Genomic DNA, 17,178 nt, shown 5'->3' with positions numbered 1-17,178 from the left:
TTTCCTTGGCCGACCACTGCGTCTACGATCCTCAACGTTGCCCGTTTCTTTGTGCTTTTTCAAAGAGCTTGAACAACACATTTTGAAACACCAGTCTGCTTTGAAATATTTGTCTGGGAGATACCTTGCTGATGCAGTATAACTACCTTGTGTCTTGTTGCTGTGCTCTGTCTTGCCATAGTGTATGACCTGTGACATGAAACTGTCTTCCACAACCTCACCTTGGTAGCAGAGTTTGGCAGTTTTAAGCCTCCTACACAGCTTTTTCTGTTTCAGTTAATGACTTTGTTTCAACCAACATGTGACATTGATAATAATAATAATAACAATAATAATAATAATAATAAATTTAATTTACATAGTGCTTTTCACTAACTCAAAGTTGCTTTACAGGGCATAGATAATAAAAACAAAGCACAACAAAACAAAACAGAACAAAACAAAACAAAGCAAAACAAAACAAGATGAAAAGGGAGGGGGCGTGGGGCTATGGATAGGCAGAGGTGAAGAGATGGGTCTTGAGGCGGGACTGGAAGATGGTGAGGGACTCAGAGGTGCGGATCTCTTGGGGGAGGGAGTTCCAGAGCCTGGGAGCTGCCCTGGAGAAGGCTCTGTCCCCAAAACTGCGGAGGTTGGACTTGTGGATGCAGAGGAGACTGGCTGAGGTGGATCTGAGGGACTGTGAGGGTAGGTACAGGGAGAGGAGGTCAGTAAGGTATGAGGGGGCCAGATGGTGGAGGGCTTTGTAGGTGAGGACCAGGATTTTGTAGGTGATCCGGTGGGAGATAGGAAGCCAGTGGAGTTGTTTTAGGACTGGAGTGATGTGGTGCCAGGATTTGGAGCGGGTGATGAGGCGGGCGGCTGCGTTCTGGACCAGTTGGAGTCGGTTGATGTTGGTAGAGCTGATGCCAAGGAGATGTCAGTGGCAGTAGTCCAGTCAGGAGGAGATGAAGGCGTGGATGAGTCTTTCAGCAGCGGGGGTGTGAGAGAGGTGAAAGGAGGAGGTTTTAATGACATGACGGATGTGGGGCTCAAGGGTGAGGGTGGAATCAAAGATCACGCCAAGGTTGCAGGCCTGGGGAGATGGGGAGACAATGGTGCCGTCAATGGTGAGAGTGGGGTTATTGATTTCGCTGAGTGTGGACTTGGAGCCTATGAGGAGGAATTCTGTTTTATCGCTGTTGAGTTTGAGGAAGTTGTGTTGCATCGAGGTTTTAATAGCTGTCAGACAGGAGTACATGTGGGAGAGGGGAGGATTGTGGGGGGTTTTGGTGCTGAGGTAGATCTGGGTGTCATCGGCGTAACAGTGCAAGTCCAGGTTGAAGTGGCGGAGTATCTAGGAGGATGTAGATGATGAAGAGGAGGGGGCCGAGTACGGAGCCTTGGGGAACACCTTAAGTGACGGTGGCTGTGGCAGAGGTGTGGTTATGGAGAGAGATGAAGTGGGATCTGTTGGAAAGGTAGGAGCGGAGCCAGCTGAGTGCAGTACCTTCAATACCGAGGTCTTTGAGTCTGATGAGCAGGATGTTATGGCTCACGGTATCGAAGGCTGCACTCAGGTCGAGGAGGATAAGGATGTTGAGGGAACCGGTGTCAGCAGAGGTGAGGAGGTTGTTGATGAGCATTAGCACCTGTTTGATATAATTGGTTGATCATACACCTGACTACAATCCTACAAAATCCCTGACTTTTTGCAAGTGTACCTATAACAATTGATGCTGGTTTGAAGGCAAAGGGTAGTAACACCAAATATTCATGTGATTTAGATTTTTCTTTTGTTCGCTCACTTTGCATTTTGTAAATTGATAAAAAATAAACAATCATTATTTATATTTTTGAAAGCCTTCTTAGTTTACAGCATTTTTTTCACACCTGCCTAAGACTTTTGCACAGTACTGTATCTATCTAGTTATGCAGTTTAATCAGGAAGATCCTCCCCGGGGGGATTTTAAACAAACTAGTTGCTAGCCTGCTTCGTAAAGCTCTAATACACTCTCCTATGTAACAGCTGTGTTCTATTCTGTACATTTACCATCAAGTGCTTGTTGTGCGTGTGTCTGCATCATCTCAACCTCTGAATGGGAGAATATCTACTATCCACTCCTTCATAAAGCATCAGAAACCAGTTAGCCTACCTTATCTGCACTCCACTCTGAGTATGTGTCTGAGTGTGTGCATGTGGTGAGGAAAGCCAGATTGTCACTGTGTACATTCTTGTATGTATTCACACATATGTAACAGTGCTTGCATGTGTGACAGTAGATCTGAATGTGTGCAATGGATATTATAGATCTACATTTATGTATGTATGTGTGTGTGTGTGTGTGTGTGTGTGTGTGTGTGTGTGTGTGTGGGTGTCCACTATGACATGCAGTCACACTTGGAAAGCAATGACAAACAGAAGCTGTTTTCTATTAGTGGATCACACTCACACACTCTCTCTCACACACACACACACACACACACACACACACACACACACACACACACACACAATGTTATTGTGACCATGTGATTGTCTGAAATGCCAGCTTCAATGTCAATGTCAAATTTATGTATATAGCACATTAAAACAACTGTGGTGGACCAATGTGTCTGGCTTTTTTTAACCCATGGGAAATCATGTGTTTTAATAATTTGCGCTGTCCCCTTTCATAAATAAACTAAACTCAACAAGGGAAAATATCAAATACAGAATTATCACGTAAAATACATTGTTACAAATAACATGAAACAACAAAACACGTTAAAAGACATTTGACGCCCAGACTCAGCTAGGACCAGAGGCCAGAGTAAAAAGGTGTCTTTAGCAGGGATGTTACGTGCCATGTTTTGTTTTGTTTTGCTGTGTTGTCTGCCTGTGTGTGTAATTCTCTTCAGGTGTGTGCTGGTGATGTAACTCCCGCGGCTGGCGCTGATCAGCTGATCAGGGAAGGTGTTAAATGGCTGTGCCAAGCCAGAGTGAGGGTGAAGCTTCAGTGGAAGCCAGCCAGAGACGGAGAGTGGGAGTTCCAGTGGAAACCAGTGAGAGACAGAGAGAGGAGCCAGTAGCGTACAAGAGCCAGTGGGCCAGTGGTGTTCTGTTTTGTTGGTTGTTATTCGTATTCCTTTTGAAGATTGTTTTGTGTTTATTTCGCTAGATTGCATAATAAATCCTTTAAGTTAACTTGGAAGCGTTTCCGCCTTTCCTTTTGTTTTCTCTCCCGGTTTATTATTTAGATTGTTTGCATCCTCCACCCCTAGATATAAATAGGGACGTAACAAGGGACTTAAAAGTATAGTCTGCGCCTCTCGAATATATTCAATGGAAGGCTATTCCAGAGGATGGGAGCACCCACCGCAAAAGCTTGATCCCCTCTACTTTTTAGCCTAGCTTTTGGTACATCCAAAAGCAAGTGGTTGGTTGATTTCAATGTTCTGACTGGTGAATAGTGATGTAAAAGTTCAGCCAGATACAAAGGGGACAAACCATTTAAAGCCTTCAGCCTTTTGTAGATGCAAACATGAGGTTATATGTTGATTGTAACTAGGAATATCTTAGGCACGAAATGGTTATTATAGTTTACTGTTAAGACAGAGACACACACACACACACACACACACACACGCATGAACACAAAAGACGCAAAGTAGGACACGTGCCAGTGGGTATGAAACCGATAACCCCATGATGCAGTATGAATCTCTGTCATTCTTGCTTTCGCTCTTTCTGCTTCTTTTTAGTTTGAGTATTCTCACATTCTTTGTGTTTCACATCCCATCTGCTCATGAGTGTGATCAAAAGCTTGTGGAGACTAACATGTCCAGCTGACAGTTTGGACAAGAAGCAAGCGATTCATAAATAAAAAAGACCCAAGCAATAAGCCCATGGATTTCACTCAGCTGATCTCTTTACGCTTTTACCAAGAGATCACATGTTTTTTTTAATCATCAACTAGCTTGTGGTCAGTTTCCTTTAAACCCCGGAGTTAAAGACCAAAATTACTCAGAAGACATTTTTATTTACAGCAACAGCCTTGGGGAACCTCGTCAGATCGGGGAGGTTGGTTTACACACTGTAAGAAATGTGCAAAGTAGCAAGTCATTGTGTCTCACAGCAGTGTTCAAATATTTGTTCTTATATTCAAAGAAATTATGCCATATAGGCATATACATCAACTTGTTTTAAGTCTAGTTTTATTGGGTACTGAATTTAAGAAAAATCTTAAATTGCAATAAGAGTAAAATTAAACTGCAAATTACTTGTTTAAAGAAATGTAAGACTTAAGCTACGTCCACACTAATACGTTTTTGTCTTAAACTGCTTTTAAAGGTGCTCTAAGCGATGTTGGGTGACAGCACTTCTTCAAATGACAGTATAAAATAGAGTCATTAAATAAACAGTTTCTGTGTACGTATTTCTGTAGTTATTGAAAATTTGAATACCAAGATCCCTAAAGGGATCCCATCAGATGTTTTATTCAATTTTGTTCACAGCAACCTAGATATGATTTAAAAAAAAGAGTTATATTACTTACAGGATGGCAGTAAACCATCTGATCAAATCATCCTTACATCCTTACTGTATCACATTCACCGTGTTTACAAACAGTGAAATTTAATCAATACTTTGCTGAAGTCCCTTCTGGAAGCTTGAAAGCCCACATTAATATTCTAATACTGAAAACAGGAGGGACTATAGCACTACACCAGACCCTTCTATACATGTTGCAACAGTCATGTGCATGTTAGCCTGAGTGTTTGGCGTACAGTGTCTACTGATGAAATAGCCAGCAGGAGCACTAGAATAAAATGAAATAAATTCTAGAGAATTCATTAAGCACTATAAAATTGAACTCTGGTGCTCCTTGATTATGTGCACTTCAAGCTGAGCAGACGCCCGCTAGGCATCGCATGTGATCCCTCTACACACATTAGTTAACAAGCCAAAGACAGACCTTATGAGGAGGCGAGGTAAGGAAAAAAGGGTGGAAAAGAACATGTTGAGGTGAGTAAAGGACATTCAGAGAGAGAGTTAGAGGCAGGTGAAGGCAGGTTTGATCTACTTTAACAAGCCATTCTGTCTCATTATGAGCCCTAAAACTAGTATTTTCTTAAATTTCTTCTAAAGTTAAAGAAAAGAAACCAGTGTCTTTATCTTGAATAAGGAGGAAACACTTGATTCAGGGAAATTCTTGAAAAAAAGATTGATTTACAAGATAACTGTCTCACCCCACCGTGCAACCTTTTGCCTATTCTTCAGTAAGATATATCACAAGACTAAACAAGCAGTTCAGAAGGATATATATTTCAGCGTTATGTCAAGCATCACCCGCAGACTGAGAAAACAACTGACTTTAATTATTAAGGTTCAAAACGTTTGCGCTGAGCTTGTGTGTCTGATACTATCTTCCCAGTGACAAGGTGAGAGGACTAAATTAATCTCAAGTCACTCAGGTGGTTGATTTGCTGTTGCTTTTGAATTGCTGAATGTTGATTTGAAGTTATTCATGCGCCCCATTATTAAATCTATTCTGTTGTACAAGTCTGTTACCAAAGTAACAGACTGTGAAGTTTTCTGAGCACTACAACCGGCTTTAGAATAAAGCCAATGTTATCTACATCTGATATGATGATGCTGTAGCATATCGATTGCAGATTTCTTTAACACTAAACTGGTTGCCCAGGAAATCCCTCCCCTGAAATTAAAATTAAATGAAATTAAATAATAATTATCCTGATGCAGCGTTTTTTATTAGATTCCACACAAATATGCATTAGACATTTCTGTATTATAATTTCAGCAGTAGATGATGAGCCCACCTTAGCTTCAGGCTGCCTGAAGAATGCATTTTAACAGTCTGCTGGACTTGGTTTCTCAATTTGGATCACCTAAGATAGTTATCAAGGTCAGACCTTCACTTTAATGATTAAACGATCAATTAAACGGTTTAGATGATGACCAACTTCTGTCACTTGAGTTAAAAATGCAGCTGTTCAGATGGAGGTTAGGAGCAAAAAGATGATTCATGTAGCCTACATAACAAGATTCTTAGCTTCCATGATTCTGACTAAAATCACAAAATAGTAAATTCAATTCTTGTTTGCTAATAACATTACAGTTTCTCCTAAATATGATACACCACACTCTTACTGCAGTTTTTGCATGCTTTTCATCGACTGCCATGCAAAACACAACTGGCAACTAAAAGTTAAGCTAACCAGTCTTTATTAAAGTAAAACTGGACTAATATATTGACAGACAAGCAGTTTATATTTTTGAAAAGGTTAAGGTAACTGCAACATTCCGTCTGCATGTAATTAATGTAAACATATTCATGCTCTCGTCCTTTCAAGAGTTGCAATTGCTGTAAGACACCTTGGTGGGGACAACCGAGCACACAGGCGAAAGTCATCGAAAGCGGGAAAATCTGCACATACAGTATGTCTCTTTGTTTGAACTTTCATAATGGCTGCATGTCACCTTGGTATAGTGTTGTTTTCTATGACGTTCTTTCCTCATTTTTCTCTAAATTATGTTGGCTAGGGTGTTTTTTTTGAAGGAGGGGGAAGAGGAAGTGATCGGCTGGGAGGTGACATAGCCCAACAACTCAATTCTTAATAGGCGCCCAGCTGGGGAAGCTGCAGAACACATTGCTTCAAAGCCACGATTATTAAGGTCTGTGTGTGCAGTTGATGGAGAATTGTGCACAATGCAGCCTTAGACATTGATCAGGAAGTCGTCTGTGTATACATCCACAGTAATACAGTTTATTGTACAGTAAACCAACAAGCACAGACTCTCAAACCTAGGACAGGGGCTCATCTGGGTTTCTGTAACCAGGTGTGGGTGCGTGTGTGCGTGTGTGCGTGCGTGTGTGTGTGTGTGTGTGTGTGTGTGTGTGTGTGCGTGTGTGCACGTGTGTGTGTGTGTGTGTGTGTGCACTCACCTGTGGGCGGATGACTCTCTCAATGTTCTTCAAGGCTGTGTCGGGGGAGGGGGGGGAGCAGTCTGGAGTGGGGCCCGTCGAGCAGTTGCCATGGTTACCGTGCTCCCCCTCACTCACCGTTACATGGGACAAGTGACCTTGGAGAGAGAGAGAGAGAGAGAGAGAGAGAGATTTGTTTTTATTCATTACAGTATTGTGTTTTATGTTGCAATCACTATCATTGTACACTAGACCCAGAAGGAATTCATGCTAACGCCAGGATCAGAAGGCAAGCCATTTGCTTCTTTCAGGATGGTCACTACGTCCAATGGTGATCATAGTCCTGCCATGACTTGGCAGACAGACATGTCAGATTAGACGTTGGATCACAACCAGCTTCATTTCAGGCATCTCAAATTGGGGTGTGCAAAAAAATCGATTCACATTCATATCACGATTCAAGCTCTACAGATTCAAAATCGATTTTTTTTTTTTTTTATTGTATGTGTACTGCAATCATATGGGAAAAGTAACTACATTTACATACTGTGAATCGTTTTTTTAATCGAGAATCATTTTTGAATCGAAAATAAATTTTGAATCGAATCTTGAGCCTAAAAATCGATATTGAATCGTGACATTTTCTGAATCGTGCACCCCTAATCTCAAAACAAAACAACAACTTAAGTAGCTGGGGGGAAAAAAAGGCACAAAATGAGCTTGTGCAGCATAATTCCAGTTGTAAAGCTAGTGTGCTTTGTGCTCCATCCTAATTATCTTTTTGAAACTTGTCCTGGTCGCTTCAGTTATGAAGAGGGAAGATTTAGGGTTACTGTAGAGCGGCACCAGCCAACTAACTTTAATGTTATATTGGCAAATGACTCCTTAGTGCAATTTTGGGTAAAGTGAGAAATGAAAAACAGGGTTTAGCTACAATGTGTCGCCCACCTAACGTGCAATCACAGAGATGATAGCATGAGCGAGAGGTGAGGAGAGTGTATTTTCCAAATTGACAAGTGTCGGCAGCAACCAGGAAATATGACTGCTGCCCAGTGCAGTTTGATGTCTGTCTCAGTTCTTCACACACAAGTGTGTGCGTGCAGCTGAGTGCAGAACCGAGTGTCAGAACTAATTTCCCCAGTGTACGATCATTTAGCAGAGGGTAGGGTGAAAAAACACAAGAAGAAGAGAAGAAGAAGGGAAAAAAGGAGAGGGAAGTGCTGAAGTAGCCAAATTAAATTTCAGAGGGGGAAAGCATTTGTCTTCATCAAGAAGGACACAAAACACAGACCAACACACCTTTCCAAAAATATTACAGAGTTGCTGGCACACACACACACACACATATACATATATACACACACACATATATATATATATACACATATATATATATATATATATATATATATATATATAGATATCTATATATATCTATATCTCTATCTATCTATATATATATCTCTATCTCTCTATCTCTCTCTCTCTCTCTCTCTTTCTGTTAGCTGCCACCTGCCAACTTGGATCCTATCAGATGGCAGAATATCATCCAATTATGGTGACACTCAGCCAGGACTTTTAACACACACACACACACACACACACACACACACACACACAGTAACAGCAGAGTCATACTGTATATTTCCTGTTGCTTAAAGATTTCAAACCAATTTCAAACCAAAAACTGGAAATAAAAACAACATTCCTTATTTTTTACTATTTTCTAATGTAGCTGAAGGTGTGATTTTTTTTTTTACTACTCCCACTCATCTTTCTCACCTTTTAAAAAAAACAAAACACACAAAAAAAGTGGTGCTGGTGATGATATTTTGTATAATGACACTAAGAGCCCTGCAATTCAGCCAGAGGCCGACGGGGCCCAACTTATTTACGCCCCTGGGGCCGGGTTTCACACCAATTTTCATGTCAAGAGCTCACATGCAAGCTGGTTACCAGGCCTGTATTAGACTTCTCCTTCTTATGTTTTAGACATCCAATAACGTTACATGTGTTGTGGAACAGAGCTACGCTAGCTAGCTAGCGAGCAAGTTGAGCATCAAGCTAGGTGACGTAAATTGTGTCAGACGAGAGATGTAGTTCACTGAGCGGTTTCACACAAAACTAAGTGGTCACGACAAACCTACGGCTAACTGAGACTTTCTTCGGTTGAAAAATTATCTTTTAAATTGACTAACATCATATATGTAATCCATGGCTCAATTCAAACGGGATCAAAAAATTATTTGCCTCTCCCTGTTTCACTACCGTTCATATTTTTTCCGAATTAGGGTCCCATAAGGTCCACCGGAAGGGGAGGGACTTCACCTCTCTATAGTGATATGGCTTCCTGTAATTTAATTAGATGGGATCAACTTTACATTTCATTTGCCAGGATGTTTAGCGAACTGAGGTGGATTTCTTTTGTATGCTTAGAAAGGATTAACAAGTGAATTTTAATTATAATGTAATCATCTTCATAAGACAAAAAAATAAGTGACCAAGACACTAGAGACTAGCCTCTCTGAAGAGAGGCACTTTTCTGTCCACGTCTTCTGGTATTTGATGTTAAACTTTGTTTTATAAATGTTATTCTTTTTAGATTTGTAATTATACAGTAGCATCATTACACTCAGTGGTGGATACGAACATGGACAAAAAGTCTGGCATGTTCTCACTTTTTAAAAACATCATTAGAAAAACAGGATAGTAGCAGGGTTATAGTCAGTTTTAGAAATAAAAATACTTAGGTCATGATGAAATACTGCATGCTTGTGGAAAAAATACTGGTTATAAAAATACTGGAATTAGTCAAATAACTAACTGTAAAATGTTAACCCACACCAGGTTACTAAAATCTCTTAATTCCCAGAAAAGACATCAAAGACACCCCTCCACTCCAGCCGTGCTTGGCTGACACGACGCTGTTCCCAACTCTTTTAATGACAATTTTTGATTATCTGCTCTTTTGTTGTTGCTGGATCATTACGTCTAAATTACTAAAGTACTACTACTACTTTGTTGCCAATCCAACTTTTGTTTGAGTCACTGACTTCAAAGCCTCATCTCTTTCCAAGAAACGCTGATTTAAATTGCTTTGCTCTCTGGTCAGCAGCATTTGGACACTTGGCTTTGAAGTATCCAGTCAACGTTAGGTTTGATCTTAGGTGTTGTCTCCTTACATCTCAGCTTTTGTTTGTTGTTTGCTTGCAACTTTGGACTTCGGTCTTTGATTAGGGTTTTTGAAGCACATGAATATCTTAAAGGTCCGTCAAGCTGCAAATTTAAATTCAACTTAAGTTCATTTTAAGACATTTTCTGTGAAATGTGTGAGACTGAGTGCAAGGGCATTGGAAGATATGTCTAAGAAATGAGATTGGATCCTCCAAACTTCTTCAGTAAAGTCCTTTAGGGGAAAGTGACATAGCTTCCCAGCATGCTCTCATATCTGGAGTATCAACGCATGTGTTTTCATGTGTGCATGCGTGTGCAAACACAGACGCAGATGCATGTACTTACTAGATTTTACTTGGGGTTGTGCAAGTACACAGATGTAGACACAAATAGACACACACCATAAAGAGCTGCCTGGGGCTGAATCAGTGATTGAATGTGGGCGTAAATAGATAAAACAAAAACAGGAAAAGAGAGAAAGGATGCACCAGAGGGATATAAATATATATATAGATAGAGATTGAGGTTTTGTCCTATTGAGTAAATAAGCCTGTCAACACTAAGGCTTTGATGATGGGTGTGTGTGTGTGTGTGTGTGTGTGTGTGTGTGTGTGTGTGTGTCTGTGCTTTTTTCAGATCTGTGTTGAGCTCACTCCTGGGAAATCTCAGCTCTCCTTGTAAAAGGCGATATGTGTTTGTGTATGAGTATGCATATAATGGTGCATACAGTATACATAACACATGCATGAGTGTACAGTATATGTGAACTGTAGGGTATTATACCTACACTGTTTACATCCATATGTTTAGGTCCACGTGTGTGTGTAGAGAGAGGCACCGTCTCTGGGAAAATGTGAAACTTTGAAATGCTTTAACAGCTTTCACAGGATTCAGATATTGCATGCCAAGCACACATAGTACAGTATGTCCGGTACAAAGTAAGATACAAAGATTTAGACAAACGTGTCCTTGTGTACATTCAAGGCCAGCTGCACAGCTTCTTAATGCAGGCATGTGTAGAGGAGGAGTGTGTCTAAGTGAACACTTCGGTGTGAGCAAGAGTTTAAATCGGCTGTCCTCTTCCCGCCTGCCTAACAAGACAAAAACTGTCAATTTTATGTTCTTCAGGCTGTCAGTTCTGCCTCTATTCCACTCTGACAAGTAGGATTTCGTATACAGTACTCTGTGTGTTTGTATGTGTGCGGGCATGTTTGATAGCAGCTCACATATTTTATTCTATGTCAGAGAGGCAAATTGCAGCCTAGCTCGAGTGTTTTTGTTTTTTTAAAGGGGTGATAGAATGATTATATAGGGTATTTCACACTGTTCCTTAAGGTCTCCTAATAGGGTATGTAACATTGGTTGGGCTGAAAATGGCCCAGTTGCTATTTTATGGGCCCTTAAAGTGCAACTCTCGCCAAAATGCAACCTGCCGGCCTAACTATAGTATATTTACAGTTTGAATTTCGTCACGCCACTTATATTACAGCTACCCCAAGGTCTTACAAAGCTAACACTTGTGTCCAATTTCAATTTAATGCCGATTTAAATTCATATTTGTTTGTGAATATGAGGGGTTTTGTTAGCTGCTAGTGTCCCTTCAATCCTATGGGTAAAGATCGCGGCTAGTTAGCTACACTTTCGGCATAACTAGACTATATTTACACTTTGAATTTCGTCACGGCATGTATATCACAGCTACCCTAAGGTCTTACAAAGCTTAGCTAACACTTTTGTCCGATTTCAATTTAATGCATTTTTGTGAATTTCGGAGGTCTAAGAGGAGGCTACCTAGCTCTCATTGATAGTGCTCCATCCAGCCACGGGCTCTATCAATGAGACTCGCGGACAAGAGGCGAGTTTGTTTGTTATTGTTTAAATAACTCAACACACATATCCATTATAAGATTAACTGGAACCTGTGGTAAGAGATTGCGGGCGTAACAAGCTCGCTGACCACGCTCTCACTCACACACACTGGCCATTTAGCAGGAAGAGGGGAGGGAGAACAGCGAGCTGCAGGCCCTGGAGCTCTGTCAGGGCAGCGGCATTTGGTAGTCCAGTAACCCAGAAACGGTGACTTTGCGCGGGTATGGAGCACCGTGGGCTGCCGGCCATGACGGAGCTCCATCTAGCTCACAGTGGGCCGGGGTCTGTGAAGGAGGACAGGCCAGGCGGCGAGGCAGCAACCCAGGTAGCACCAGCCGCTGAACTCCGACACACAGTGGGACAAAATTTGCAATTAGCCACAAATTTTCGTAAAACGGCCCATATTTGACCTCTACATAGTTGATTTCTCGCATAGAAAAGTCTCAGAAGTGAATTGGTAGAGACTAGAGCCAAATAAGGAGGAGCCAGATTCGCCCGTTTTCAGAGGCAGTTTCAAATTGTGAGATTTGCAGAGGAAAGAGGTGTCAATGGGATTTTGAGCTTCTATGTATGTCCTATTTACCCACCAAACTGTGGTTTTTATTCAACTATGACAAGGTAAAATCGGTTTTGCATTCCATCACCCCTTTAAACAAACTAAACTTGAGTAGAAATCTAAGACCCAAATCTGAAAAAAAAAGAAAACATTGTAAAACTGTGTGAGCATGTGCAAACCATTTCCAAGCATTGATTTATCCGGGCTGTATTACTGCTGCCTCTTTCTGGCCTGCAGGTCCCTCCTCACCACTCTGCCTCTTCCTATCTCAAGGATCACATTTTACCTGCAATGCTTTTGTGTTGCTGCAATCTGGCTGTCAGCAAGGCAATCCTGTGGTGCAAAGCTACTGTGGTAGAAAGGACTATAACAGCTAATCTACTGTTTTCCAGCACACACTTCAGAATCACAGATGCTGAGTTATTTGTAAGGAGGACTTTTGCTTCCAATAGAAAAAACTAGAATGCCCAGGTAAAAGCTGCAATCTCCAAATATTAAGCAATGGAGAGAAAACGTTACGCTGTCATTGAGAATATCTCTGCAAAGCCTCAGTTGAAAACAGAGAAATATTCATGGGACGACATTGTGATACTTGCACAGGCTTTGCCAGTACTACAGGTATGTATCTAATGGCGTTTTTCCATTACATGGTACCTGCTCGACTCGCCTCGACTCTACTCTACTCGCCTCGACACACTGTGCGTCCGTTTTCCATTGCAGATTTTAGTACCGCCTCAGCGTGGCTGGTCGTCTTATATGCCGGCTCGACGCACACACCAGCGCACAAGTATAAACATCAGGCCACTTGAGCTTGTTTTACAGTTCTGTGGAGGCTACACGCAGAGCTTTCGCCGTAGCCTATGTCAGTGGCCTGATGTTTATACTTGTGCGCTGGTGTGTGTGTCGAGCTGGCATGTGTGTGTGTACGTAGGCTATGGCGAAAGCTCTGCCTGGAGGCTCCGCAGAACTGTAAAACAAGCGGCGCCACAGTAAACTGCCGTGACCTAAGGCGACACACACACACACAGAACGTCGAAGGTGTGTTGTTGTTGCCACAGCCAGAAGACACATTTTGTTTCAAATGAAACAAAAGGCAGCAAAAAAAACCACAGCTGGCTAAATTGTTTAAAAATAGCGGGTTTGTTTAGGACACCCCCCGTCTGTCGCTTTCACGCAGCTGTTAGCAGGTACCAGGTACTTTTTTTCGTAATGGAAAACCAAAAAAGACGAGTAGAGTCGAGGCGAGTTGAGCAGGTACCATGTAATGGAAAAGCGCCATATTATCAAAGGCACCTCTATGTTTTGTTGGTTTGTGTTGAACAGACTTTGTCTGCACACATATATGAATAAATGAAATGCATGTGACACTTGCACACAAAATGTGCCACCAAGTGCTGCAGCAGAAATGGATTCCCTCAGTTGTAACAAATGAAATTCAAATCAGAATAAGTACAATACAATAAGTATAATACTGAGTTAGTGTACAAATTTACTGCCTTAGGACTCATTGAGTAGTAGAATTACACTCCCCCACACTTTATGTGGCGTAAACTGCAGCTATTTCACAAGAATGACATGAATTAACGTAACGTGAAGAAAACTTGAATGGATAAACTCATCCGTGAACAAATACATTTTAAATCAGCAATGGTGTTTAACAACGAAAACTACAACTCCCATAATGCCACGCAACTTCAAGACATCATCAAAAGTCCATGTTTACATCCATTGTTTTGATTGAGAGACCCCTAGCGTAAGAAAATTAAATATTGTACGTTTAAGTGTTTTAATAAAGTAATTTAATTAAGACCGCCACACTCAACGCAGCAGTGTGGACCAACGCATACCATTCCATTTAAAAAAATAAATCTGATATAACATTTCTTTGGGTTTGTATTCTTTAACGTAGCACCTATCTTCACAGCTGGCACACCATTCATGCTACATTTATTTCTTGCTATTTTCCATTAATATTGTACTATTTTCATAACTTATTATGCTGTCAATGATTGTTTCAGACTCTGTCTACTGGATATGTTCTTGGCAGTGGGGTTGTCAGGTGCATAATGTGTAGTGACCTTATTTTGTGTGTTCCTAATGTACATACTCATATTTATGTTAATGCTTGATATATTCATCATATGTTCAAGTTGGTTTGCATGTCTCTCAATTTGTTGACCCAACGCCCATGCAGAATTTAAGGGAAGCATGGGAAAAGGACCTGGGTGTGACAATTACTGATGAAAACTGTTTTTCTTATCTTAAAGACATTCACAAAGGTTCTATAAATTCTAGACACCAGCTAATTCAATTTAAAGTGCTCCACAGACTTCACTACTCCTGTACTAAACTACATTCCTTCTAACCTTCTGACTCCCCAACCTGTCCAAAATATAAGTCTGCAGAGGGCACCCTGGGTCACCTCTTTTGGTCCTGCCCTAAGCTTAACAGATATTGGTCAGATATCTGTGCCTGCCTCTTCAATGTTTATGACTGTGATATTGTACTAGACCCGTGTAATGCGGTTTTCGGCAGGACCAGTCATCTAAAAATGTTGCACCACCTACATCGTAACTGTTCAATATGGCATGATTATTGCCAAACGGAATATTTTAACATTGTGGAAAAGTGAGGATGTTCCCTCTTTTAAGACCTGGCTAGCAGAGATATCCAACTTGCTACATATGGAGAAAGTACGATACAATGTCTCTCTCAACTCTGTAACCTTTGACGAAATGTGGCAACCATTTTTGTCTTATCTATCAAGAATGTCTTAAAATGCTTAATTTTTTGCACCTTTTCCTTGGTTTTTGACACACTGTCGATTTTCACTTGGTGACTGTGTCAACTGGTTTTACTATGTTTTTCAGAAGAGCAACCTTTCTTTCTTTTACTCCATTTCTTTTATTTGGACCTGTGTTTGTACATGTATATATAATGTATGCATACTTCTATACAATATTTTCTTTTTCATTTAGCCACTTAATTATTTATTTAATGTTTATTTGACAGGGACAAATGCATAGAACATTGCTTTATAAAGAATACAAAGTAGATGCCATGCATACAGGTTTATAGCCATGACTAATTTGCAACCCCTATCCATGCTCACATCAATTGTTAGTCTATTGTTATTGTTTTTTGCTTGTCTATGGGTGGGTTACTTTGCTGTGTTCTGATGTGCTATTTTCTTGTTTGTTAAACAGAAAAGCTATAAACAAAATATAAAAAAAAATGTATTAAAAAAAAAAAGTTTATTTACATCGGAATTATTCCGTTTCATCCTATTTGCTAAATAAAACATCTGCCAGGAGGAAGATTTTTAAGACTTGATTACAGACCAGTTACTTATTGAGAAAGATCACTTTATGCAGTGTAATGCACCAAATCTCTCTCTCTCTTGCTCTCTTCCTCTTTTCTCTCATATCAATCCCTCTTTACCCATGTTCCTTCATCATCATATGCTCCCTCTCGGAAGCAGATGAAGAGAAACTGACTCACTCCCATGTCCAATTAGCCCGACATATGACTGAACTCAAAGCAGGAATCCAGGATTTTCGCTCCTGCTGTGTCACAGATTCACCTTCATGTAGATGGCTTAGCCTGAGACAACCCTCCAACTTCGTCGACTGAATGTATAATCTTCCCCCTCTCTGTCTCACACTCTCTCACCTTTCCTTACGGTCTGTCTCTCTGCAACAAGACAATATCTGCAGCCTGTACGACATTCTGCATTTCTCATCATTTTCAGCAGACATGACATTTTTATGGTGTCCTTCCTCACCTCTTCTGTCTTCTAACATTTGCATTTAGTTTTTCTGACTTGCTTTGCTCTCCCACATTACATGTTTATGTCTCGCTCACTCTTTTTCTCTGTGTCTCTTTCATTTGGCCAGGTAACAGCGCTCAAGAGAGCTGAGAACAAAGCGAACACCCACACTGCTCACTTAAGTCAGTGAAGCAATTTTCTACCAAAAGACACTTTGCTAACCTCCCATTTTACACACACACACACACACACACACACACACACACACTCTTTACACTGTACAGTATATGGACAGTTCAACTCTCCTATCCTGCCAATCACAGACAAGCTAAAGCGTGGGACAAGTCACACGCACACAAAACAAGCCTCTACAGTATCCTCTCGGAAGGAGAGGGGTGTCACTAGCAAGGCAGTTCCCATGGCAACATACAGGTGACTCACCAGCCGGTGATGCAGTTGCCGTGACAACCTGCAGTGTGTAGCATCGCTATGGGAGGTGAGTGAAAGGGAAGAACACATTGTGGGCGTTTGTTGTCGTGGGTGTCGAAGTATAACGCAGCAGACCGAACTGACAAGACACAGAAAACAGAATTGACTGAAGCGTCCGAGGCTGGAGGCTCAACACTGAATCCTAAACTGAAAACAGCTTTGAAGACCGTGTTGATGCCAGTGGGAAAGTGAACTGAATCAAGTGCTGAATAGTTACATCAGCTGTAAAGCCTTGTTTGGACAGGATTTATAATCCAGGAAGAGATGGGGTAGAAAAAATATTTGGTATTTCATGTAGTCATGTCAACTCGTTGTTCTGAATGCATTTAAGCCATTGCCAACTACAGAAGGTGCTTTGTATTATAGTGGATAATATTAAAGCGCCCCTATTCAACATTTTTATGTCAAAATGT

At 40.9% G+C, this 17,178-nt stretch overlaps 1 protein-coding gene and 1 long non-coding RNA gene across 10 annotated transcripts in view; one reads left to right on the top strand and one right to left on the bottom strand.

Moving 5' to 3' along the window:
• anks1b (ankyrin repeat and sterile alpha motif domain containing 1B) overlaps nt 1–17,178 on the bottom strand; it is a 233,045-nt gene that overhangs the window by 92,544 nt on the left and 123,323 nt on the right. For all 9 annotated transcript variants that reach the window (XM_031313332.2, XM_031313331.2, XM_031313333.2 and 6 more), the window contains one exon: nt 6,930–7,066. In XM_031313332.2, the coding sequence (XP_031169192.1) occupies nt 6,930–7,066 (137 nt within the window). The remainder of the gene's footprint in view (nt 1–6,929; nt 7,067–17,178) is intronic.
• Nucleotides 1,223–15,602, top strand: LOC118493977. The gene is made up of 3 exons (XR_004896035.1): nt 1,223–1,234; nt 2,263–2,270; nt 15,486–15,602. It is a non-coding gene; the product is annotated as an uncharacterized LOC118493977 (long non-coding RNA).

Source organism: Sander lucioperca, chromosome 20, assembly GCF_008315115.2.
Source record: "Sander lucioperca isolate FBNREF2018 chromosome 20, SLUC_FBN_1.2, whole genome shotgun sequence".
NCBI classification, from domain to species: domain Eukaryota; kingdom Metazoa; phylum Chordata; class Actinopteri; order Perciformes; family Percidae; genus Sander; species Sander lucioperca.
This window is presented reverse-complemented; position numbering and strand designations above follow the sequence as displayed.